The 25,020-nt window shown below is 36.7% G+C and overlaps 1 protein-coding gene across 1 annotated transcript in view; it reads left to right on the plus strand.

Annotated features, from left to right (window-relative positions):
• Positions 1 to 238: 238 nt before the first annotated feature.
• The window catches only part of smc3 (structural maintenance of chromosomes 3), a 31,690-nt gene continuing 6,908 nt past the window's right edge, over positions 239 to 25,020 (plus strand). Inside the window, exons 1-21 of the mRNA XM_048167497.1 lie at positions 239 to 471; positions 1,013 to 1,088; positions 1,198 to 1,236; positions 1,352 to 1,419; positions 4,712 to 4,783; positions 6,129 to 6,208; positions 6,299 to 6,377; positions 8,879 to 8,996; positions 10,870 to 11,045; positions 11,195 to 11,275; positions 11,834 to 11,998; positions 16,197 to 16,318; positions 17,198 to 17,411; positions 17,547 to 17,650; positions 17,919 to 18,018; positions 19,248 to 19,408; positions 19,501 to 19,642; positions 22,193 to 22,343; positions 22,432 to 22,584; positions 23,229 to 23,380; positions 23,488 to 23,646. Coding sequence (XP_048023454.1) covers positions 457 to 471; positions 1,013 to 1,088; positions 1,198 to 1,236; positions 1,352 to 1,419; positions 4,712 to 4,783; positions 6,129 to 6,208; positions 6,299 to 6,377; positions 8,879 to 8,996; positions 10,870 to 11,045; positions 11,195 to 11,275; positions 11,834 to 11,998; positions 16,197 to 16,318; positions 17,198 to 17,411; positions 17,547 to 17,650; positions 17,919 to 18,018; positions 19,248 to 19,408; positions 19,501 to 19,642; positions 22,193 to 22,343; positions 22,432 to 22,584; positions 23,229 to 23,380; positions 23,488 to 23,646 — 2,427 coding nt within the window. The 5' untranslated portion in view covers positions 239 to 456. The remainder of the gene's footprint in view (positions 472 to 1,012; positions 1,089 to 1,197; positions 1,237 to 1,351; positions 1,420 to 4,711; positions 4,784 to 6,128; positions 6,209 to 6,298; positions 6,378 to 8,878; positions 8,997 to 10,869; positions 11,046 to 11,194; positions 11,276 to 11,833; positions 11,999 to 16,196; positions 16,319 to 17,197; positions 17,412 to 17,546; positions 17,651 to 17,918; positions 18,019 to 19,247; positions 19,409 to 19,500; positions 19,643 to 22,192; positions 22,344 to 22,431; positions 22,585 to 23,228; positions 23,381 to 23,487; positions 23,647 to 25,020) is intronic.

Here is a 25,020-nt window from a genome sequence, read left to right on the forward strand (position 1 = left end):
CTCTACCTCGATGGACTAAACTAACTTTACAGAAATAGGGGTAGCGCTACAGATGAGATAGATATGTGACCAACGTAAAGCAAGTAGTTGATTAAATATTCAACTATTACAAATATAATTAATTTGCCTTGATTATATCAAGTCCGTGCGACCCATTTACTGTTCCTTTAAACATTTGTTTTACGCAATAATTTACAGTTCCCCTAAAAAGTCAAGTGGACTCGTCCATTCGTCCCGCCTCTATCGCCATTTTGATTGTTATGTCTCATTCGTGAGGGGAGGGAAAATAAAATTTGATCGTTCAGAAGAGTAAATATCGGACAAATTTATCCAGTGTGCAGATATATTTATCTTCACCTAAGCCCTTCTTCTCTCTGAGGAGGAGGGTGTTTAATTCAGCTTTGTTCCGCGGGCTTCTGAGGAGAGTTTTGTGCATAAACCGACTCATAAACCGCCATGTACATTAAACAGGTAAGTGACTGAGATGCGACTCACGCGCTGCGTGTAAAATTATGATATATGTTGAATCATGATATTAACCTACTTATTTACATTTATAAATGTCAAATGTACATAAAAATACATTTTCCTAATTTTGAGCATGTTGGGTTGTAAGTTTTGCCGGCCGACTGCATGGCCTTCAATGAAGTTAGCATTAGCTTTAGCATTAGCTGTCAAACCCCCCAAACATTGCAATAACATATATTATGCCATATTTATATTAAACATCTCGTATTAAAAATTTACTTTTATTTGCTGCTGCCCATCAGATGTGAGCCAACTGCTAGTAGAAGATGGAGTTATTTCTTATGTAAATACTTGTACTCCATAACGTATTATGTAAGTGCTGTTGTACACAAACATATCTCTGTTTTTGTTTAGATTCCACTCTTACTTGAGAGCAGGCTTTACTTTCAGCATATTTGGATGTAAATTATTTTAATAGGCTGTATTACTATAACGCTATGTTGACTTATATTTAATATAATATTTTGTGAAATATGTCTTTCAGGTTATTATTCAGGGGTTTCGCAGCTACAGAGATCAGACTGTGGTTGACCCCTTCAGCTCCAAACACAATGTCATAGGTATGCTAAAATATAAAAAATATTTTTTAAAAGCTGAGTAAAATATAGGACAAGTTTATAAATTTTAAATTTCATAATTTTTTAATAAAATTTGATTCACTTTTCACAGTGGGAAGAAATGGATCTGGAAAGAGTAACTTCTTTTATGGTAAGTAAAAGTATTATTATTATTATTATTATTATTATTTGTTTTTAATAAAGTAATTTAATGCATCAAAACACTGGTGAATAGTTTGGAATGAGCACTTTTTTTCCACCATCAGCCATACAGTTTGTGCTCAGTGATGAGTTCAGTCATCTTCGACCAGAGCAACGTCTGGCTCTGCTTCACGTGAGTAATATTATGTTTTGTTTCAGTAATTTAAAAACTCATAAAAACACCTATGTGTGATAATTAGGGGTGTTGCAATGCCTCATTATATTGTGATATAAAAATGTGACAATATGTATCGTTAAGGTAAACGATATGTTTCGATAAAGAGTTGGTTTTATCCAAAACTCAGCTTCAGTTCACCCCAAATGTCATCATGTACTAACCCTCATGTCGTTTCAAACCTATAAGATTTTCATTCAACTTCCAAACACAAATGTAGATATTTTTTTTATAACACCTGAGAGATTTCTGTCTCTCCATTTAAAGTCCATTCTTCTAAAACTTAAAATATCCAAAAAATGTCATAAAGGCATCGTAAAAATAATCAATTGAGTGGTCTAATCCAAATCCAAGTCTTCTGAAGAGACACAATGGCTTTATATGATGAACAGATTTACAACGACGTGCATACTGTAGTAAACACGGACGTTCAAATGCTTGCGTGACGCGTGAAAACAACATGAGTGAGTAAAAGCAGAATTTAAATTTTTGGATGAACTAACCATTTACAGTTTGGGAATAGTCATTTTGACACGCTTTCTTGAGATTAGAACTATGATTGCATTGGCTATCTGAAGCACATACGCGCTGGAATGGCACTCCTCAAAATGAAAGCGCAAATATCATTTAAATCTTATCACATTTAGTAGGGCTGGATGATTATGACCTGAAATCAAAACCTCGATTAATTGAACATTTTACCTCGATTACGATTAATGAATGATTAATTTTTTTTTTATTTTTTTTTTTTTTGCCTTCCTAGTTCACTTACAAGGTTTGTACTGTAAATATTAGGGATGCACCGATATGATTTTTTTTGGGGTCGATACCGATTTTAACAAACACTTATTGGCCAATGATATTTGTCACTTCCTCTCTTATTTGAAATTTGATCATATTTTAAATAAGAAAAGTTCAAAAACACCTGCATTAAAATATACTAGCAGGTTTATTGCTGCATCATCAAATAATTTTTAATGAACATGGATTGGATCCCTTTAACATTCAGCAGGCCAACATAAATACAACAGAACAAAGATACATATGAAATAAACAGTGCTTTTTAGGTAGGTTTAATAGTTTTCAGGTACAGAAATAAAGTAAACAAATGTAAAATAGCACTGCATATTCTTCACTGTATAAATTATATACATATTAATCCTTATTTATTGTAACAGACTACTGTGATTAATGTTCTAATTTGTTTTTGTATACATTTTAGTACTTTTTGTAAGTTTAAATATGTATGAGATCTCCTTTACTAAGGCGGGACTCTTATTTTGACGGGTGTTCTCGTCTACGTACTGACAAGGAGAGCACGCAGTTCATCAGAGATATTTTGCAGGTTTAAAGTTTGTCAGTTTATTAAGCACCCCCCGAAAAGGCATAAGTTGTTAAATGTTATTTGTAATAAGTGTTTTGTGTAATTCGCTGTATGTTGATGATAATGCAGTGGAGAGAGAGAGAGTTTAATGCGCACTTCTTGTGCTCGTATTGTTTAGCTTTTGTGGTGATTTGTTTGGAGTGAAAATGGACGCAATAAAGTTAATAAAACATCAGTAAAGGTTTGGTCATCATTCAGATGGGGTCCACTACACTTATGAAAGTTACAAAAGTTATTAGTGTACAATCTTTTGTTATTTGATTATCATTAAAACACAGACAGCAGCGCTAGGATTATGCAACAGTCATTATACAGCTCAGTGCCTTCACGCAGTTAATTTATAAACCATCGGTTTTGTTTTATCTGCCTTTTTCCTCCTACATCTGATATGCTGATGGTTGTAAATTGAGCAAAAATCGGCCGATAATTATCGACGGCTGATACATCGGTGCATCCCTAGTAAATATGCTTGACTATTAAAGGTGGGATATTTTTTCCTATTGAAAGAGTGATCTGACATAACAGCTCACTTTCAGCAGTTATTTTATCTATGGTTCATAACATTTCTTACAGAATTCTGCTCGTTGTAAATCAGATAAAGATAAATTAGTACAGTACCAGTACGAGTGATTGCGTGTGTGAATTAGTCATACGGTCTCTCTATCAATTGTGAAGCTGTGGATTGTAAATAGTTCCTTCAAAAGTAGAAAAATATTTGCTATAATAACTTTTGAGTTTGTAAGCTACTTTAGTGATAAATCACAGGACAGCGCTGACAACTAGTGTCTGCATTCCTCTCTGTGCGCGCAATGTTCACGTTTTGTGCAGCTACTGTTTGTATGAGTGTTCATGCCACAATGCAGCTGCGCGAGCACGGTAGTTCAATATAATAATATAATTTGATCATCTAAATTGCTTGAATGTCCAAACTGGCAAACCTTAAAACACATACAACTGACGAAGTTTAGTGAAGACGCAAGGCTCACCGCTTGCGCACCATCTGTGTTTTGACTCGGCATTCACATGCGCGTTGACTGGACAGGGCGGAGTCACGGGGCTACACATGCGGTAGTATGTTTTTAAGTGGGAAGTATTAACAGGATTAAAAATCTGAAATAACTGACATGGGAAAATTACGTCGGTTAGAGGATCTGAATTTCGGTTTCGATTACTTTTCGATTAATCGTCCAGCCCTAATATTTAGTTTTAGTAGTATGATTATTCAAAGTGATATGTAGTATTTAGTAGTATGATTATTCGAATTCTGGTCCCCCGAAGCACAACCGCATTACACCTCAAAGCATTGCCTATTTGAGGCTATTGGCTCTGACGGTTAGAAGATATTTAAATACATGTTTATAATAATTTTATTTGATCAGTTATACAAGCCATATTTGTTCAGTGATAACTATGACTAAAACCCATAGGCTTGAGATTGTTACAGATACACAGGGTTTTCCTGCATAGAGAATTATGAGGCGGTCGTCTCTGTCAAATTTTGTGTCGTCTCCAGCTGTCGAGTGTTGACAACTCAGACAGGCAGTCACAACTCAGGTACTACTTTACCACGGTTCTTGTGAGTTCTGATAAAATAATAAAAATATTATTTTAATAATAATAAAGTAATAATAATAATAAGAAGAAGAATAAAAAATTCTTCTTTATTTTGGTTTAAAATATTGCGATAGTGTCGTGAGTTCAGTATCGTGATTTGTATCGAATCGTGACATAAGTGTATCGTTACACCCCTAATGATAATTGATCATTTTATTGATTACTGTTGTTTTGTTTTTTTTTGTTTTAGTTTAATACATTAAATAATTTTCACTAACCATGCTAAACCATGTACTTTCATGTAATTTTTAGGAAGGCACTGGTCCTCGAGTCATTTCAGCCTTTGTGGAAATTATATTCGACAACTCTGACAACAGGCTGCCGGTAAGAAATGTATCCTAAAGGCCCCGATATACTCATGGCAAAATTCTTTTTTGTTCTTTGATTAGGGGTAAAAAGAAAAGTGTTTAACATTTCCTGTACAGCATAGTTGTATATGTTCAAAAAAACTCCATGTTTTGCTGTGGACAAACAAGCAGACAGAAGGGTCAAGGCTGTAACCAAGTGGCAGAGGTGGGGCATCTTGATGGTAAATAATGTTGTGGATTGTTGGTGCTGGTATGACAACATACTCTCAGCCTGAACTTTTCCAAAGCCAGAATCTAACAATAAATCCTCGCTGAACACCTTGATTGTGGTGACCAAAGGGGAGGTAGTGCTGGCAAAGTCCTAATTCAGCTCGGCCACATGGAGGATTGAGTGGACAGATAGCTCGCTGGTGACACATCTGTAAAGGGAAATAAAAACAAAAAGTATTAAGTAAATTCCTTAGTTTTTAATCTTAAGTCTGACCTTTGATATTTTACATTATATTCATCTTCCTTAGTATGAGTTTGAATATATATATATATATATATATATATATATATATATATATATATATAATAAGCATAAGCATTTCTGTGAACACCAGTAAATCTTTCGGCCATAAAAATAATTTGAACTAAAAGCATGTATGCATTTATTACCTAATCCGTTAATTAATTAAATTTATTTATATTATTATAAAAGGATTTGATAATTGACTTAAACTTACCATTGTTCTAGGTTTGTGCCAGCTCAGTTCTCTTTCAGTACAGCTATGATCATGAGGAACTTCACTGAAGCTGCGGGTAGTGTGCTGTCTGGTATAGTAGTGTATTTTCTGGTATAGTAGTGTGTTGTCTATTACAGTAAAAATGGCTGGACTTCAGTGGCCTCCAGACGGTTGAAGGTCAAAATTACAGTTTCAGTGCAGCTTCAAAGGGTTTTAAACTATACCAGTAAAAACATACTAAAAACATTTTTAAATCGGTTCATGTGAGTACAGTGGTTCAATATTACTATTATAAAGCGACGAGAATATTTTTGGTGCGCCAAAAATAACGATTTATTTAGTGATGGCCGATTTTAGAATTGCAACTTCATTTTCCAATATAAAGCAGCTCGCCAGTGTGTGCATGTTTTTACTCGTGGATGTTCTACTTCGACCGACTAAACAGAAGAAATGGAAGGTAGAGCCTCAGAGCCCGGACCAATGGAATTTCAAAGGCGTTTAAAAGCCAGAGCAAACTTTTCTGTTACGAACTCCAAACATATGTCACACCAGTTTGTTCTTTGAAGAATACTTAAATGATGAGAAGTGCATTGAAATAAAGTCAGGTGAATAACATGACCACATTTCTCTTAGATCGATAAAGAGGAAGTGTCTCTGCGGCGTGTCATCGGAGCAAAGAAAGACCAGTACTTCTTGGACAAAAAGATGGTCACGTAAGTTTATTTCTCATAACACATCAGAGAAGCACAAGACTGCTAATGATTAGAGCTGTAGCTGAATGCATTGTGTTCTGTGCGTTTTAGTAAGAACGACGTGATGAACCTGTTGGAGAGTGCTGGTTTCTCCCGCAGTAACCCTTACTACATCGTCAAGCAGGGAAAGGTATGCTAGATACTCTTGACATGACAAATGTTTTTTGATGAGTTTTTACAGTTATTCATAATTTTATTTAAAGCTTGCTATTACTTAAGATGCAGCTGTAACATTATTTTCCAGCCCTCTTGGACTGTAGCAAACAACAGCATCTCTCATTAACATTAATGGTAGTTTACAAACAAGAATGTCACTCTTGGTAGGAAAGTGGTGCTAATGCTGCTTTTGTCATATTTATAAAAGATAGACACGCTAAACCGAGTCTTTCCGAAAAAAGCCGAGATCCTGGAGGCGTGTCTTCCATCAGTGCTGTGGGCGGAGCTAAAGAGTCATGAACGTGCGCAGCTTCTGCATAGAGATCGTCTGCTATCTGCGACTTCATTATAAATAAAAAGGGGACAAAAACTTTCGAGTTGTTTACATTATATGCACTTGCGTGCTGATTGCCAACAAAACACAGACATCTGATGCAACTTTACTCACCACCCGCCAAACTGGGACTTGTTTACAAAGTATTCATCACTGAATTCCCGGGAACAAACAAACATATGTGCACAACTCTGTTGCTGCCCCGGAATGTCGCATTTGAAGGCTGAATACTTCATCAAGGATGTCATATTTAAGAAAAGTAACCATAATAAAATTGACTGAAAATCATTGTGAGGTGTAAAATAGTGTAATTTCTTTCTTTGCAATCTAACGGTAAATTTTCTTAAATGAGACAGCCTCGATAATGTATGCAGCCTTCAAAGGGTGTAGCCCCTGCATTTGGGACACAGCCATTGTTGAAAAATCTCTTGGCTTCCGTATCCCTAACAAAACGCGTTGATGGGCGTGCTCTTTCTCTGGGTGGTGTGTGTGTGTGTGTGTGTGTGTGTGTGTGTGTGTGTGTGTGTGTGTGTGTGTGTGTGTGTGTGTGTGTGTGTGTGTGTGTGTGTGTGTGTGTGTACGCTTATCAGGGAGAAGTGCCTATACAAGGAATTCCGCTCTATTTTGACGTCATACAGGCCATACTTGAAAAAAAAAAAACTCTCTGAATTCTGTACCGACACCGGAAGTAGTGGATTAGGCACAGAAATACTCCATCATACGTCCATGTTTACTTTGGCTTTGGCCATGTTTAGCATGAGAATCAACTCTTTAACAGTGTAAATAAGTCAGAATGCATGAAATAGCATTACACCCCCTTTTTAAGAAACAGTAATCTAAACACGTTTAGTATTTGACTGATGCCGGTGATCATAAAAATAGCTTAATTTAACAAAGTTTACTCGCCTCCAATTCCATGTGTAGAGTGCAAAGTCCACGTTGCCTCTCTAACCAGAACCTCAACCGTATCCTGCGTGTTTTTTCTGTTTTTTTTTTTTTTTTTTTTTTTTTTTTTCCTGCACAAATGGAACTGCAGATAAATAACACCATCCATGTTCATTATGGTACAAGATCTCAAGCAGAGTCGAGTTATCGCAATATATGCCCATCGTGACTCGCCAATCGTGTAGCTGTGTCTGACTCTGACTCTGTCGTAAACGTTTGTGCTCTTCTCTGAATGTCAAAGTCTGCTCCAGTCAAAGGAACCAGTCTGTAAGTGTGTTCAGTTCAGTCTTAGAATGTTTCAGTGTTTCAGCTTGTTGTTAAAGGATTAGTTCACTTTGAAATGAAAATTAGCCCAAGATTTACTCACCCTCAAGCGATCCTAGGTGTATATGACTTTCTTCTTTGTGATGAGCACAGTCTGAGAAATATTAATAAATATCGTGACGCATCCGAGCTTTATAATGGCAATGATAGGGATCAGTGAAGATGAGCTGAAGAAAGTGCATCCATCCATCATAAACGTGTACTCCACACGGCTCGGGGGGGTTAATAAAGGCAAAGTGATGCATTTGTGTAAAAAAAAATAAAAAAATAAAAAAAATAAATAAATAAATAAAATAAAAATGAAGTAAAATATCTAACTTCCACCAGACCACCTTCCATATTGAAGTTATGAAGAAAGTGTAAACTGGCATCACGTCAGTTACACTTTTTCCGTAAGTTGAATAGGGAAGGCGTGGGACGTAGCATAAGCTTTGTTAACTGCAAGAGTTTTACACTTTCTTCGTATACTGAATACGGAAAGTTGTCTGGCGGAAGCTAGATTTTACTTCCTAAAAATTGAATTTTTTTTACACAAACACTTCGCTTCAGAAGGCCTTTATTAACCCCCCGGAGCCATGTGGAGTACACGTTTATGATGGATGGATGTGGATGGATGCACTGTCTTCAGCTTATACTCATTGATACCTATCATTGCCATTATAAAGCTCGGCTGCGTCAGGATATTTATTAATATTTCTCAGATTATGTTCATCAGAAAGAAGAAAGTCATATACACCTAGGATGGCTTGAGGGTGAGTAAAGCTTGGGCTAATTTTCATTTCAAAGTGAACTAATCTGTTAAGTGTGTCCCCAGCTTAAATGAATTTGCTCACTTTGTTATGCCCATTTCTTTGTCTCAAACATTAAAATAGATCAATCAGATGGCGACAGCACCGGACTCTCAGCGTCTGAAGCTGCTCAGAGAGGTGGCAGGCACCAGAGTCTATGATGAGCGCAAGGAGGAGAGTATCTCACTCATGAAGGAAACAGGTAGATCCTTCACTCAGATTTTTTTTTAATTTCAATGTATGATTAGAGTGAAAATGCAACTTATCATTTCCAATCTGTATTTCTCTGCTTATTCTAATAAAAGGCAAAATATTTGCAGTTGACCCCTTTTTATTTATTTTTTTTCTATGAAATCGTAGAGCTGCACGATTAATCGTTAAAAGATTGCAATCTTGATACAAACACCCACGCGATCTTATTCCTTAATGACAATTGCCTGGGGAAGACATCCTAATTGATAAAGGACTTAAAAATAAATGGCGCTGGTTGTGGATGGAAGAAATGGGAAGAGATGGCAAGTGTTTTGGTAGCTGGTGTTTGGTTGTGCTCGAGAAAGCTAATGTATGATGTATGAATTTATCCAGATTCGTGCAGCTCTAGTAGATAGTGCTCACACGGTGAACGTGTCTTTCCACTCTCACGGCCAAGGAGTAAACTTTGAAAGGAGGGAAATGAAGTAGACCTGGGGCTTTAAAGGTTCCATGTGGTTGTCTGTCAAAATAAAAGTTGGTTTAAAAGATGGTAGCCATAAATATTAGTATTGTATTTTTATAATTGTAATATAAAATTATATTATTTTTTCTTAAAGCTGCAGTCCGTAACTTTTTTGGCTTAGCTCAATTCACAACGGTAAGCTTTTAATAATGGTTTAAAATAAGAGCGACATGGTGGATTTCCACGGGAAATTAGAGCATGCAGCAGTTCTTCTTTGCGTCATTACGTCACGTCTGTAAACAGAAAAAAGGAGTCCAGGCAAGTCGGTTTTATCGTGTGAGGATGCTGCTTGTAGCGGATCATTTATAGTCTGTTCTCACAGCAGCTAAAATAATTAAACGTCAATCTGACACTGACAATCATCAGTGACAACTGGAGATTCACCCGTAGTCAAAAAGCAAAAGACTTTGGACTATGGAGTGGCTACAGGAATTGAAATCTACAGGTAACTCTAATACACACTAAATACACATAGCGTGCATCTCAGTCAGCTCCCTAGTTCAGTAGTCAGGGCACTGATCAGGGAATCGGCCACATTCATTTACATGATATACTGATCCGCGACCTAGGGAGCTGTTTGAGACGCAGGGATAGTCACGCAGTGCTGATGTTGTTAATGTTAACAATTTGAGAACTAAGTATAACAGTAATAATAATTTGCACGGTTTGGCGTGATCCAAGCTAAGCGTTCGTTAGATTTAATCATCATTGGCAGTGCGATTTATTGTAATGCTTTTTTTCTCAGTTGGTAAGAACAAAAGTGGCATAAATGTTACTTACTTGTTCAGCTGATATTTTCCAGTGAAAATTCTTATATTGGTCATACTTTCAAGACGTAGAATCTGTGATTCTGAAGTACAGTATCCACACCGGTATAGTGATTGACAGCAAACATTAGATTAATCTGCGCTGAGCTGTGCCGATGCACAACCCACGTAACGATAACTATTCCACATATGACTGCAATCGCATGTTTCAAACAGAGATGGCGACAAAGAGGAAAAATGGCAGACTGCAGCTTTAAATACTTTTTAAATTTTTTTTTTTTACAGTGAACTGTTAAAATAGTTATATTTCCTGTTTTGATTTAAGTAATGTTTATATTTTTATTTAGTAGTAATAATAATAATAATAATAATATATATATATATATATATATATATATATATATATATATATATATATATATATATATATATATATAATATGAAAATGTGTTGTCATTTCTGATCATTATGATGATGATCTTTTTAATTAATTACTAAAGCAGTGCAGAACACACTGCAGTAGATGCTTTACTCTTGGTGGTTTTTTTTATATAGTCAAAGGTTTGTGACGTGCAGTTCATTCTTGTGTGCAGAGGGAAAGCGAGAGAAGATTAATGAGCTGCTGAAGTATATCGAGGAGCGTCTGCACACTCTGGAGGATGAGAAAGAGGAACTGGCTCAGTACCAGAAATGGGACAAAATGAGGAGAGCTCTGGAGTACACAATCTACAACCAGGAGCTCAACGAGACCCGGGCAAAACTGGACGAGGTACACACACCAGTTCTTATCTGTCATCACCTTCTCAAGTCCAATTTGGTTGTGACAGTAAATAAATTAGTATTCAACACACTATAATGCTTTGTTGCTGATGTGTGATTAACATAGTAATTTATAGAAGGTGTGATTCCCTCCTCTAGTTGTCCAGTAAAAGAGAGACCTGTGGAGACAAATCTAGACAACTGCGAGATGCGCAACAAGATGCTCGAGACAAAGTGGAGGTAAACTGAGCTTCTCAGTGCATTAATCACTGATGTTTATTCATGTTTCTTGTTTTGCAACTACATGGTATCGTCCAGGCAACCGTCCTCAGCAGCCTAACACCGCGTCTACAATGGATATATGCAGCACGTCAAATTCCTGACAGTAAACAACAGATTCCCCGTTCTATTTCACGGTGTAACGTCAAGATGGTGCATGGAAATTTGCCACATTTTCTTAGGAAATGCAAAAAGTCTAGTAGATTACGATTTATTTTTACCTCCTTGTGCAGTCACACAACAAAAAATGTTTAATGGAAGAATTATTCAAAAAGAAACATCCTTTTTCCTTTAGATTAACATGTACCGATGAATCGAGCACAGTAAGACCAGGAACATTGATTGTAAATGGTGTCAATTTTGATTTCACATGAACTTTTCTTCCAATGTGTCGGCCTCACTAACTTAAAGTAATGCAATGTGAAGATTCACTAAAACGTGCTCTGAAAACTGCTTTCACACGTCATACAGCAGCTTACATCGGGTCATCTTATCTAACTTCTCTCTGTGTCTCTGTAGGAGACGGAACGTGTGGTGAGGGAGCTGAAGTCTCGAATCTCCGCCATGAAGGAGGAGAAAGAACAGCTGAGCGCCGAGCGACAGGAGCAGATCAAACAGAGGACCAAACTGGAACTCAAAGCCAAAGATCTGCAGGACGAGCTGGCAGGAAACAGCGAACAGAGGGTACGACTAGCAGACGCACACACGCAAACACATGCACGCGCTACAGGCACACATATGCACTCAACACACACATTTCGAAGAAGTGTTAGCTTAGAAAAGAGAAAATGTAATGTTTGGAAATATTTGCTTTTTGTTAAATACATTTTAAACTGAGTTTACAGTACCGTTAATTGAGAACTGTTTACTCCCGCTAGCATTCCCATGTGCGCTGCAGAGACACGGTGGATATTTTACAAAGAGCGCTGCAAGTTGCAAAGTCACAAGGCGGCACTGTTGCGCGTTCTACATTGTCGCGCAACAGCGCTTCAGGCTGCTTTAGAGTGATTTTCAATCAATGAATAGCGCACATTTATGCCAAGAGATTGCTAACGATGTCGAGTTCATGAATTATGATAATATATACTTTATGGCCTTTATATAATATGTTTTAGATGGTTGTAAGAATGCATATTTTATCACTCTCATCTGAAGGATCTGCCTGCAATAGTACAGACATTTCAAAATAAGAGTCCCGGTGTATTTCGGGCTTATTTATAATTAAGTCACACGCTAAGTTTTTTTTTTTTCTTCTGGGCATTATTGGTATTTTGGTTACACAATAAATTGTATTTAATATGATTTCCATTTAATTCACAGAAAATTATTGTACTCTCCCCCACAGGAAGAAAAGACTAAGAACTTTATTTAACATTTTACTAGTAAAATCTGTGTCCCATTTACTGAGAGAGACACTATATGACATGAGCTCTACCATTTTTAATGCTGTCATTTTGCATAATTTACAATGCATAATAATGCATAAAATTTAGGGCTGCCCTTGACTAAAGATTTTTCTAGTCAACCAGTAGTCGTTCATTTAAGCCATTAGTCGACTAATCGCGCATTTATATTAATAAGCCATAAATCATAATAATGAGCCTTTAATATTATGTGTACATAGTAGTGATCGACCGATATTGATTTTTTATAACCGATTTTCCACCCCGCTACCACCGCAAGTATATTTCAAACCTCTGGGAAGCACTGCATTACTCCAGTGTTAATGCCACATTGAATTGTTCAGTACAACATCCACGCTTCAATACATGCCTGTGAATTTTTTTTTTTTGTGCATTTTATTAATTTGCAAATAACCATTGGCGACCATACAAATTCATACATTATGACTAAAATATCCATGTTTTTTGCGTGTTCTGTGACCAGTAGCCTATCACATCATTTGTTGTGTTGATGTAATTAAATGAGATGCTGCGTGTGAAAGTTTCACTGAGTTAGAGGCGTCTTATATTTTGTGAATGGAAAAACAAATTGTGATAGTTCATTATGTGATTTATTTCAGAGTAAATTATCAATTATCAGAGCAGCTCTCAATCAATCATTAGCACACATTTGTCAACCGATTGCTTAATATGACCTAATGAATTTGTGTAAATTGACATCCCTACTGGCAACCATTCGCATGTGTTCTCTGCGGAGGTACCATGATCTGAAAATACCGACATACAGCAAAGCTGTATTGGAGTTCAGCAATCTCCATTTAAGGTATTCTGCTTAAATGAAAGTGTCATTCAGCCAGTCTGTGTTCTGTCATGGATCTTGACTGTATTGTTTGCGATAGTGGTTGCTGATTGTACTTAGGCAACCTCTGTATGTACGGTCTTTTTTTTTTTAACCATTATTTTAATAGAGAAACATTAATGCAACTTGGAATTATTGGAATTACTATTAGGAATTTCTCTGTTATACAGGGTATCCGCGGGGCATTAAAAAGCATTAAAAGTCATTAAATTTAAAAAGCATTAAATTTTATTCCTACAGGCATTAATTTTTTTTTAGATAGTTTTGAAGGAAAATAATACCATTTTATATTGAATATAGCCTTCATAATTAATAACTTTGATTTGCTGTCATAAAATATGTACATTGGTGTGATACACACGCAGAACCAGTTTGGTAATTGCCTCTGGCTGGTGCAAAATTGCCATAACACTGTTTTGGACAGCGGCGGGCTGGGACCTGGAGACGTAAGGTTGAATCAGTGTTGCCAACTTAGCGACTTTTCAGACTTTTTGTGACCTTTCTCCAAGAAAGCGCATTGTGACGAATATACTTGTTAACCTGATCTAGCTTCCGAGACTCCCCGGTACTGCCGCATGCGCACCTCTCTCTGCGTCTGCTTTGTTCAATGAGTGACTGAGAGGAGCAGCGCATTCAGTTGAGGATGTGCGCTCTGTCAGAGAACAAATAAAGTAGATACTATTGCTTCTAAATGGAGTGATCATTTTACATGTACATATAGCCAAAATCACTGCAACTTTCTTTATCTTATGTGTATGGTGATTTTGTCAGACAACGTCTCGATTATAAATCAGGATTTAGCACTGGTTTAACATGTCAGGGCTCGACACTAACGCTTGTCAAATAGTCCGGGTTAAGTGTATTTTTTGAAGGGGCAAGTGAAAGAGAATTTTACTTGGACCTGATTAAAACGTCAGTACAAAAAAAAAAAAAAAAGCGAGTGACTGATTTTTATTACATTTAGTGTAAGTGGCGGTATAATGTAGTGATAACAAGGTTGCGCTGTTGAGGCTCGTGCACCATCTCGAGGAGAAATGGAAACATGAGCGAAGCACACACAAAAAGAAGTTTTTATAACTTGATACAGGTAAGCAAAATCACACGACCAAGAATGTTGTTTTCCTAAATAGGCTACCATCACGATTAAAAACGTGACACTGATTTCATACAACAGTTCAGTTAACAAATAGTTCATATTAAGTAACTTACATTTTAGAAGGAACATTGACTGTTTTTGTTCTGTTTTTGTAGTTTGTTGTTTTTGTTCTAGCAGCAAAAAATAGTTTCAAACAAAGATCACAGCAGAACCATATCGCAACACTATCAGCAACCTTGTTTTCATTACTGAATGATTCAGTGTTTTGAATGAATCGGTTTATTTAATGCAGTTGTAACTTTTTTTTTTTTTTGTAAATTGTTAACAGATTGATAACAGCCCTTAGTGTCTTATTCTAGTTAAATTTATTGATCGAATTTAAAATGAAGAATTTAGATGAATCTTACATTTTACATGAATCGTACAAGAATCGTACGAGTGAATGAAAAGGCTTAATGTCGAGCCCTGTATGTAGTCCTAATGGGCCGTGTTTCAGTCACCATTTCATATTGTCTGACAACAAAAACAGAAAAATATATAGATGAAACAATTTTATTGGGAATTTGGCTGTATCAAAATATATTATGTGAGCAAAAAGGGTAGCACCAGAGAAGCAAACAAATGTTGGGCTGACACTTGTTCAACAATGACATGATGAATATTCTAATTGCCGTATGACGTTATATATATAATAATATATATTATTATTTTCTTTCACAGAAAAATAATTTGAGTTATATCGGCTCAATTACATAGATTAAAGTGAATTAACAAATTATAATTGAGAAATTATCCAGTAATGTAAATTATCACAGCCCTAGTTTAAAGAGCTACATTCGATAACATGCAGTTTTCTTTTTTACTTTCCTTGTTTGTGTGGAGTGCATATAAACACTCATATTTCTTCAAACAAATACCCACCTGCTGCTTGAAGTGGCTATTGCACAAATAAAGCGTACAACACAAACACACGGGTTTGATACACATTCTCACAAAGGCAAACACACGCATGTATACACACTGAGAGCCAGAGAGCTGCAGGAAGTGCTGGCAGGCACTAGTGAACAGAGGGTCCGCAGTGTCTCCGTCTGCGTCACTAACTACACATGCTCACTCCAGCCTGGGCTCACATCCAGACGCAAACACACACATAATGCTTGTGTATCCCTGTATGTGTGAAATACACACTTTTGGTCGTCCTTCCCACAGCCCAGCTTGGTTTATAGAGGGATTAGCCCCACCTGGCCAAGTGTGTGTGTTTTCCTATGAAGGAGAGGCAGAAATGCGTCATTTGCCCTTTGATTGGTGAATGTAGGTTTGCTCAAATGGAGATCCCCTTTGTTCTGCTCATGACGCTGTATCTACACACCTGTTTGTGTGCATTTCATTCTTCTCCATTTAAATATGAACACCTCCTCATGCATCTGCGCAAAATATATTTAGGCTTTCTATCAAAAGAGGCGATACTCATGAATTGTTTCTTGTGATTCAATACTGAATCCCCTCTCGCTTCCTGCCCAACAGAAACGGCTGCTCAAAGAACGTCAGAAGCTTCTGGAGAAGATTGAAGAAAAACAGAAGGAGCTGCAGGAAACGGAACCCAAATTTAACGCTGTGAAAGAAAAAGAGGAGCGAGGAATTGCCCGGTAAACTCTTGAAAAGACCCATAAAGTGGGGAGTGCTGTTTTCTTTCCTGTATTGACGTATTTCCTTTTGAAACAGGAAGTTGGGGTGGGACATATTAGGTGCGTTCTAATTTGCATATATATGCACTATTCTATGCCGTTTTGAAGTATGAATAGTGCGAGTGGTGCCTTCACGCTGAAAATGAAAGCGTTAGATTACCCAAAAGTAAAATTTCTGTCATTAATTACTCACCCTCATGTCGTTCCAAACAAATATTTTGATATAGATATTGCTGTTGAAATCCAAGAGGTTTTTTTTTTATCCCCAATAGAAAGCAACGTAATTACCATCATTCAGTGTCCAGAAAAGTAGCAAAGACATTGTTAAAATAGTCAACGTGACTACAGTGGTTCAAACGTAATGTTATGAAGCAACGAGAATGCTTTTTGTGTGCAAAAATAACTACTTTATTCAACAATTTCTTCTCTATACTCAGTCTCATACACAGTTGCCGCAGTGAACGGAGTTCAGCGCTTCCATGTTTACGTCTGAATGACGACTCAGTATTGGCCAGCTCCTGCGTCAGCATCACACGCTCATCTGAACAGCTTCGGCCAACACTGAGCCGGCTTTCAGACAGAAACACAGAAGCGCTGTGTTCACTGCGTCAACAACCCTAATGTACAGTATTAATTTTTATTTCTTCAAGTCTTAAAAAGGTCTAAAAAAAAAAAAAAAAAAGCCTTAAATTTGACTTTACAAAATATGCAGCAACACAGTTTTATTTCACAAAATGTCACATTAAGGAAGACTGATGCATTGCAAATGCTGTTTTTTATCTTTAACCAATAGTTGAAGTGTGATTTATTATGGATTAATTTGTTCGTGTTTTTTTCCAGACTGGCTCAAGCCACACAAGAACGAACAGACCTGTATGCCAAACAGGGCAGAGGCAGCCAATTCACCTCTAAAGAAGAGAGGGACAAATGGATCAAGAAAGAGTTGAAATCTCTGGATCAAGCCATCAATGACAAGAAACGGCAGATCGCCGCCATACACAAAGATCTGGAGGACACAGAGGCCAATAAAGAGAGAAACCTGGAACAGTACACTGTAAGACTCGTTAAAAGCTTGTTTTGGTATTGAACAGCAGGGGACAGAATTTTTTTTATTTTTTTTTACTTTTGCCAGTTTTGCAGATGGATTTGAATTTATAACATTTCTTCCCAAATTTGATTTCGGCCACAGAAACTGGACCAGGACTTGAATGAAGTGAAGACTCGAGTAGAGGAGTTGGATAAGAAGTACTATGAGGTGAAGAACCGAAAGGATGAACTTCAGAGCGAGAGAAAGTAAGAAACTCCTGTTCTTATTCCCAACGCATCATGGGAAAATGTCTTGCTTTGGCCCATTTTCCAGCATCCCACCCTTTCTTATTACCTGAACGAACCATTCCTCCCCTCACCTGGCATTTTAGTTATTAATAATCCACGAGCCATAGGTTTCACAGCACGATGAGGCTTGACGCATGGGCTATAGAATAGGGTCTCCTGCTGAACCCAGGCGTAGCGTTTTTGTGAGCCAGAGCTGATGGGTGTGTCTGTGTCCCTCCTCCTGCAGCTACCTGTGGAGGGAGGAGAACGCAGAACAGCAGGCGCTGGCAGCCAAACGAGAAGACCTGGAGAAGAAACAACAGCTACTGCGAGCAGCCACCGGAAAGGTTAGAAACCAAAACAGACATTGATGAAGGTTGCTGGTCTTGTCGTCTGTGTATTATTTTCATTTTTTTGTTATATAATATTTATTTATGATTATATAATATAATTATATATTATATGATAATATATAATTAATATATAAAAATCCCCAATAGGATTTTTTTTTTTTTTCTGATTAAAATTGCAATTACACAAAAACAAACTCTTGTCATTAATTGCTGTTTTTTTTTTGTAGGGCTGTACTATTTGGCCAATTTTTTTGAATAATATAGATCAGTATGACTAATAATAATATTTGTCATAATAAGTATAATATAAAAATAATTATAATTATTATATTATAAAATCAAATATTAAACAAAATAACAAGTATTACCATTGTAATATTTAACTGTAAAATAAACATGGAATAATACATTTTATTTTACATTATAACTGTAAATTACAATACTAATATTTATGTCATGCTTTTTTTTTTCAATGTCAGATGTTAAACCAAGCTTTCATTTTGCAGTTAAACCGCAGGGAGCCCTTAAAGCTTCTATTTTTTTGAAAACAGTCAGTTTAACCCGTTGACACACATAATCACGATGGTGTGATTAGAACGTTTAGTGCATCACGTGATCAACTGCTAAATTCAAATGTGCTTTTCGCTGAGCCAGAGACAGAAGCGCTCAGCGCTTGCCATATATCACGAATATGCAGTGTTTTTAACCACATATTGTTTATTTTAGGTTTCAGACATTTAAATACACATAAGTACTAACAAAACAATACATTTGAGAGTTTGCAAAATACAGAAGAATTTCCCACAGGAATGGGAAGATAGTTGATTCAGGCGCATGTTACATTCCCAAAAGCAACCTTTGCGATTTGATAATCGTGCTAAGCCATATCACAATTTCAGTTTTATTGCGATTAATTGTGCAACCCTACCTCAAAGTTCATTATATGTAACCAATATGTATATGTATTTCAAATCAAATGCCACCTACACCGGTTCACTGTGCATCAGCTGCACTGAACCATATCTGCTAAGCTCAACTTGGCTGCTGGATCGTTTCTCATGGACTGAGTCAGTCACTAATTATAGCAACCCTCCCACGTTACAAAAATATACATCAGTATAGATGAACTCAGATTTTCATAACTTTAGATCGTCATCTGGGCTTGAAATGAAAATATGAACTTGGACGTGCAATGTTTTACGTATTGTTTGCTTTTCCTCCAGGCTATCTTGAATGGTATTGACAGCATTAATAAAGTATTGGAACATTTCCGCCGGAAGGGCATCAACCAGCACGTCATCAACGGTTATCACGGCATCGTCATGAATAACTTTGAGTGCGAGCCTGCCTTCTACACCTGTGTGGAGGTGACTGCCGGCACCAGGTCAGATACACCATTTATTATTCGTGTTTCCTGCATGTGTCACTCAGAGTGTGTTGACTTTAATGGAGTTGTGTGTGTTGGTGTTTATTCAGGCTGTTTTACCACATTGTGGAAACGGATGAAGTGAGCACCAAGATTCTGATGGAGTTTAATAAGATGAACTTGCCTGGAGAGGTCACCTTCCTGCCTCTCAGCAAACTGGACGTCAGGGACACCGCTTACCCTGAGACTAACGTAAGCTTACCACATGTTCACCTACACCACTGACATGACATTTAAAATGGACCCTCTTTACTTACTCAGTGTCGGCATGAAATGAAATTTCAGTCTTGTTTTCTAAATGCATGTTATTTATCTTAATGTACGTGATTCATCCAATTTTTTTTTTTTTTAGCATTTTTTTGAATTTCTAATTTAATCAACTCAGCTTTTCTGATGAAGCAACAGACTTGTCTCTGTTGACGTATACAGGACTTCTCCAGTCATGTCCAGTCCTGTCCTAGAAATAATCTAATACTCCCCAGGAAAAAAAGTCTGGCTTCATTCTGGAATGTCCACTTTACTGTTTTATGGATGGACAGGACAGGACAGGACAGGACAGGACTTGGTTTTATTTTTATTTTTTTACATTATGGAAGTAAAAATGGTTGACTTTAAAAATGAAGCTTATTCATCTTCTATTATTTATTTAATTTTTTTCTATTAAAGTCCCCCTGAAATCAAAATTTAAGTTTTTTAACTTTTTAGTATTATTATGTTAGCCTTAAAGGGTTACTTCAGGATTTAGCATTAAGCTTTGTATTAGTAGAATACCACTAGTATTTTCGAATTACCTTGCTTTCCCCCTTCATATCAGCCCGAGATGAGAGATTTATGCATTTTTATTCTGTAAAAAAAGCCTCCGATGACGCAAAAATTGTCATTTTGCGTCATCGGAGGATTTTTTGGCCAGAGGCTTAAAACTACAGCCAGTAATAGCAGGTAGTTCCGCATTTTTTTACCACGCCCATACATAGGCTACATATGCGCGTTTGAGGTTACTCACGGACATAGATCAAAGATTTTATCAAAAGTGGGTGTCAATTACATTTTTAAGCTTACAGTAATTAACTTTATTTTGTCTGCACTACATCAGTGGTTCATCTTGCAAATTTATCGGTCTCTGCAGTCATCTCAACCAATACAGCAACAGGCTTTTGTGGTAACGTTAGCATAAATAGATAAATAGACTAACTCAGTTTTACAGAACAGTGGCTTTACTTTGATAACAGTCAACTTATATGCAGCTTATATGTAATTGTCTATCTAACATTACTTTGCTAAGTTTGCAGTTTTACTGCTACCTACAACACTACATATAGGCTACTGTGTTATCAGTCTAGTATCAGCGAGTCTTACCTCTAGGCGAATACGCTTAGTACCAGATGCCCAGGCTGTTCGTCCTCTGGGAAAGTGAATATCGATGGTATCGCGGTGTCCTTCAGAATGGTTCTCTTCATTGCAAGGATATTTGGTTCGTAGTCCTGGTGCTTGAAATGGAGACTACATATTCTGCGTTTTTTTTAGGTTTTCTATAATGGTGTCATCTCCAAACTTCGGGTGTTTGATAGCCCGCAGCCACTGTTTACATCGCTCCAAATCTTTAACTTAATCGGAAAATGATGGAAACTTACTTGTCCTTTCCTGGTTTTGGGTGTACATCCAGGTACAAAGCAATTTAGCACCATTTCGCTGTAAATGTATGAACTAACTCACGATTTATAGAATTAATATGTAACAAAGCAAGCCTAGTTGTTTGAATTTTCCTGGTAATGCCGCCTGTAACCGATAGGCGTGGTTTGGGTGTGGCCTCGCAAGGGCAGCAAAACAAGTGCATTCTGGGAGTTGTTGTCTTTCATCCACATTAGTCAAAAATACATTTTCTGCCTTTTCTCAGTCTAGAAAGCTCCAAATTCAAAAATAATTTCACATTTCTACTGCATAAATGACCAATTTTAAATACACATTCATCTTTCCAGGGGTGAAGTACCCCTTTAAGGTTATGAATAAGCTAGTGTGTTCCAAAACCATGACAAAATTCGCATTCAGGAGATATAAGCATTCAAAACTGACATTCTCACTTCCGCTAAAATGGATTGCGGTCATGATTTTAATGACATCACATTGCACTTGTCAACTTCTTGTCAGATCTTCAGATCTGAAGCCCCACCCCTCCTACACTATAAACAGACACTGAAGCTTTGCCTAAATTCGGTCACTTGTTCACACATTTAGTAGTTTCTACATGGTGAATGGCACAAAGTGCACTATATAGAGAATAGGGAACAATTCAGACAGTGTAAATATGCTTTCCATTGACGCAAATAAAGTCAGTTTGTCACGTTAGTTTCACATGAACCGCCGCAGCGTGAGAACAGTCTGCTCTGGTCCAGAGACATTATAGCACAGAGCGGATCATATGCGCAAGTCATTACAGACCACAAAACCTATTGGAACCATTTGATTTCTGCACAGAATGCTGTATTTTAAAGTGATATGGAGGAGATTAGAAGGAGAAACGGTTTGAGATTAGAAGGAAACTAAAGCTTTACCGAGCTCAGCGGCTCTGGCCAAGCTGTTATATAAATGAAACGCTATTGGCTATTTTAAAAAAGGGGTGGAGCTGTTCGATATCCCGTCCGGTCTTCCTGTTTCAGTTAAAATTACATCAACACACTGAATAATGCTGCACGTTCCAAGACACTTCAGTGGGCCTTTAAGTGGAAAATAACTTTTTTTTTGTAGGATGCAATCCCCATGATCAGCAAGCTTCGTTACAGTCCAAACTTCGACAAGGCCTTCAAACACGTGTTTGGGAAGACACTGATCTGCCGCAGTATGGAAGTGTCCACTCAGCTGGCTCGAGCTTTTACCATGGACTGCATCACTCTGGAGGGTAAACAAATGCTTTCCTATATGTCGTTTTTTATTATTCAAATGATTTCTGAGCCCTTGTCATTGAGTTGTTTTCGTATGTGTAACAGGTGATCAGGTGAGTCATCGTGGTGCTCTGACTGGTGGCTACTACGACACACGTAAGTCCCGTCTGGAACTGCAGAAGGACATGAGGAAGGCCGAGGAGGAGCTTGGAGAACTGGAGGCCAAACTCAATGAGAATCTGCGTAGAAACATTGAACATATCCTCCTCATATACACCTCACACAAAAGGTTACTTATGTTGGAGTGGCTTGAAATCAAAAAGATTGTAAAGTCCTACTTGTGTGTGTCTTGGCCAGTAGAGCATGCTGGTGTAATCGGCCTAGATGACACAAGGTCACAGAGGATCACTGAATGAGTCAGCCAGTCATTAATGTGTATGTGGTCATGTGTTAGCTGCGCACATGGTGTTATATTAGGAATAGAGGTTGAGAGAATGTGTAACTGGATTGAAGGATGTGATTCTCAAGGCCTTGAGTGATATTCATTTAAAGCTAGTTTGAGTACTTGAGATATATATATATATATATATATATATATATATATATATATATATATATATATATATATATATATATATATATATATATATATATATATATATATATATAATATTCATTCAATCAATCAATGACTCAAACTAGCTTTAAATGAATATCACTTGATACAATTATTATAATAATAGAATACAAAAATAAAAGTAAATTCAAAATATTAATAAATAATATAATGGTTTATAAATAATACTAAAATAACAGTCAAGAAGCAGATTAGCTCAAATGATGCAGCTTTTCAGGATTAAACTGGATCATAAGTTCTTGTGCTCCTTAACTCAGTTTTTCACGTATCAATAATGAAATTGACCAGCTGATGAATCAAATGCAGCAAATTGAGACCCAGCAGAGGAAGTTCAAGGCATCCAGAGACAGTATACTGTCTGAGATGAAAATGCTGAAGGAGAAGAGACAGCAGTCAGAAAAAACCTTCATGCCTAAGGTAACGCATACTACTATATATATATTTTTTTTCAAGTGCTAATATTATAACTACCATTATTTCTCTACCAGATCTTTAATTTTATTTCACTCTACTGTAACCCCCAGCAACGCAGTCTTCAGAGTCTTGAGGCCAGTCTACACGCCATGGAGAGCACGCGGGAGTCTCTCAAGGCAGAGCTGGGAACGGACCTGCTATCTCAGCTCAGTTTAGAAGACCAACGCAGAGTGGACGACCTCAATGACGAGATCAGGCAGCTGCAACAGGTTGGGCTGCTTGATTTAAAGTCATGAACAATTATTTTGGACAATTACGTATTGACTTTGGAAACATTGTGAATTTATTAAATTGTTAAAAAAAAACACACACATACACATTTTATATATATAATTTTATATATATATATCATATATATATATATATATATATATATATATATATATATATATATATATATATATATATATATATATATATATATATATATATATATATATATATATATATATATATATATATATAATTGTGAGAAAATTGCAATTTTAACCACGGCACCGGGACGTGTGAGGAGTCGCCTGTCAATTGTGTCATACCTGTGTTACTCTCGGTTTCCGGTTTTATTTTGTAGAAACCATGGAAACACCAAAGACACTTTAATATTTACACGTTTAATAGACAAGGGAACAACTGTTTTGATATATTTATAGACAGAAAACGAATTGTTGTTATATAGCTCAACACGTTTAGTCTAATTGTTTAAATCAATTTTCTTGATTTTTTTTGCGAGTGCCATGCTTTAACAAGCCTCAGAGAAAAACACTATTTTGTGAAGTAGCTAACATAGCATAATCAGATGCAGCTTTATTTTTATTAACAGTAATAAATAATTTTCTTCATTAAACAATACGTTTTTAAATTAATTGCATGCCATTTATCAACACAAGCCATCCAGCATTTAATATGATTGTCTAAAATCGATTTATCTTACTGCAGTGTGTAACAGTGTCTCACATCAGCCGCCGAGCGAACGCACAGAGTAACGTTATAACATTTTGAACAATGTCAAATGTATCTAATAATAAACAGAGCTACGTTACCTCATACTCATGACCGGAAAAGCGGAAGTGGCGCCGGCGACTGTCATATGTGGTATATCAAGTTTGTACAATATATCAATATATATTTTATATATACGATATGGAATGAGGCAAATACCATTTATATCGATATACAGTAGTTTGATACGAGCGCATCTGAAAAATAGCAGAAGACGCAGAGTGCTGCCTCGGGTAAAATGCATAATACAATTTGTCCTAAACATGAGACATGCTTAATGTTAAGGGATTTACAGTAACGCGTAAGATATAGTTAACACGTTTATTTTAAAGCTGCTTACCCCGACAGATACATGTGCTGACAGATACTTGCGCTGTTTAATGCTAATGTGTTTGTTGTTTTCCTCAGTGTGTAACTTATATTTCACAGGAATATTCTCCATCTGTAAATGTTAGAAAGTTATGCAAATGTTTCCATTTTGCTGGCAGGAGTGGACAAGCCTTATGCAAGCGAGTTAATTTCGCTAAACTTCACACTTCAGTGAATGAGCGCCATCGTGCGCATGCGTGTCAAACAGAAGGAGC

This window comes from Megalobrama amblycephala, linkage group LG2 (genome assembly GCF_018812025.1).
Source record: "Megalobrama amblycephala isolate DHTTF-2021 linkage group LG2, ASM1881202v1, whole genome shotgun sequence".
Lineage (NCBI taxonomy): Eukaryota > Metazoa > Chordata > Actinopteri > Cypriniformes > Xenocyprididae > Megalobrama > Megalobrama amblycephala.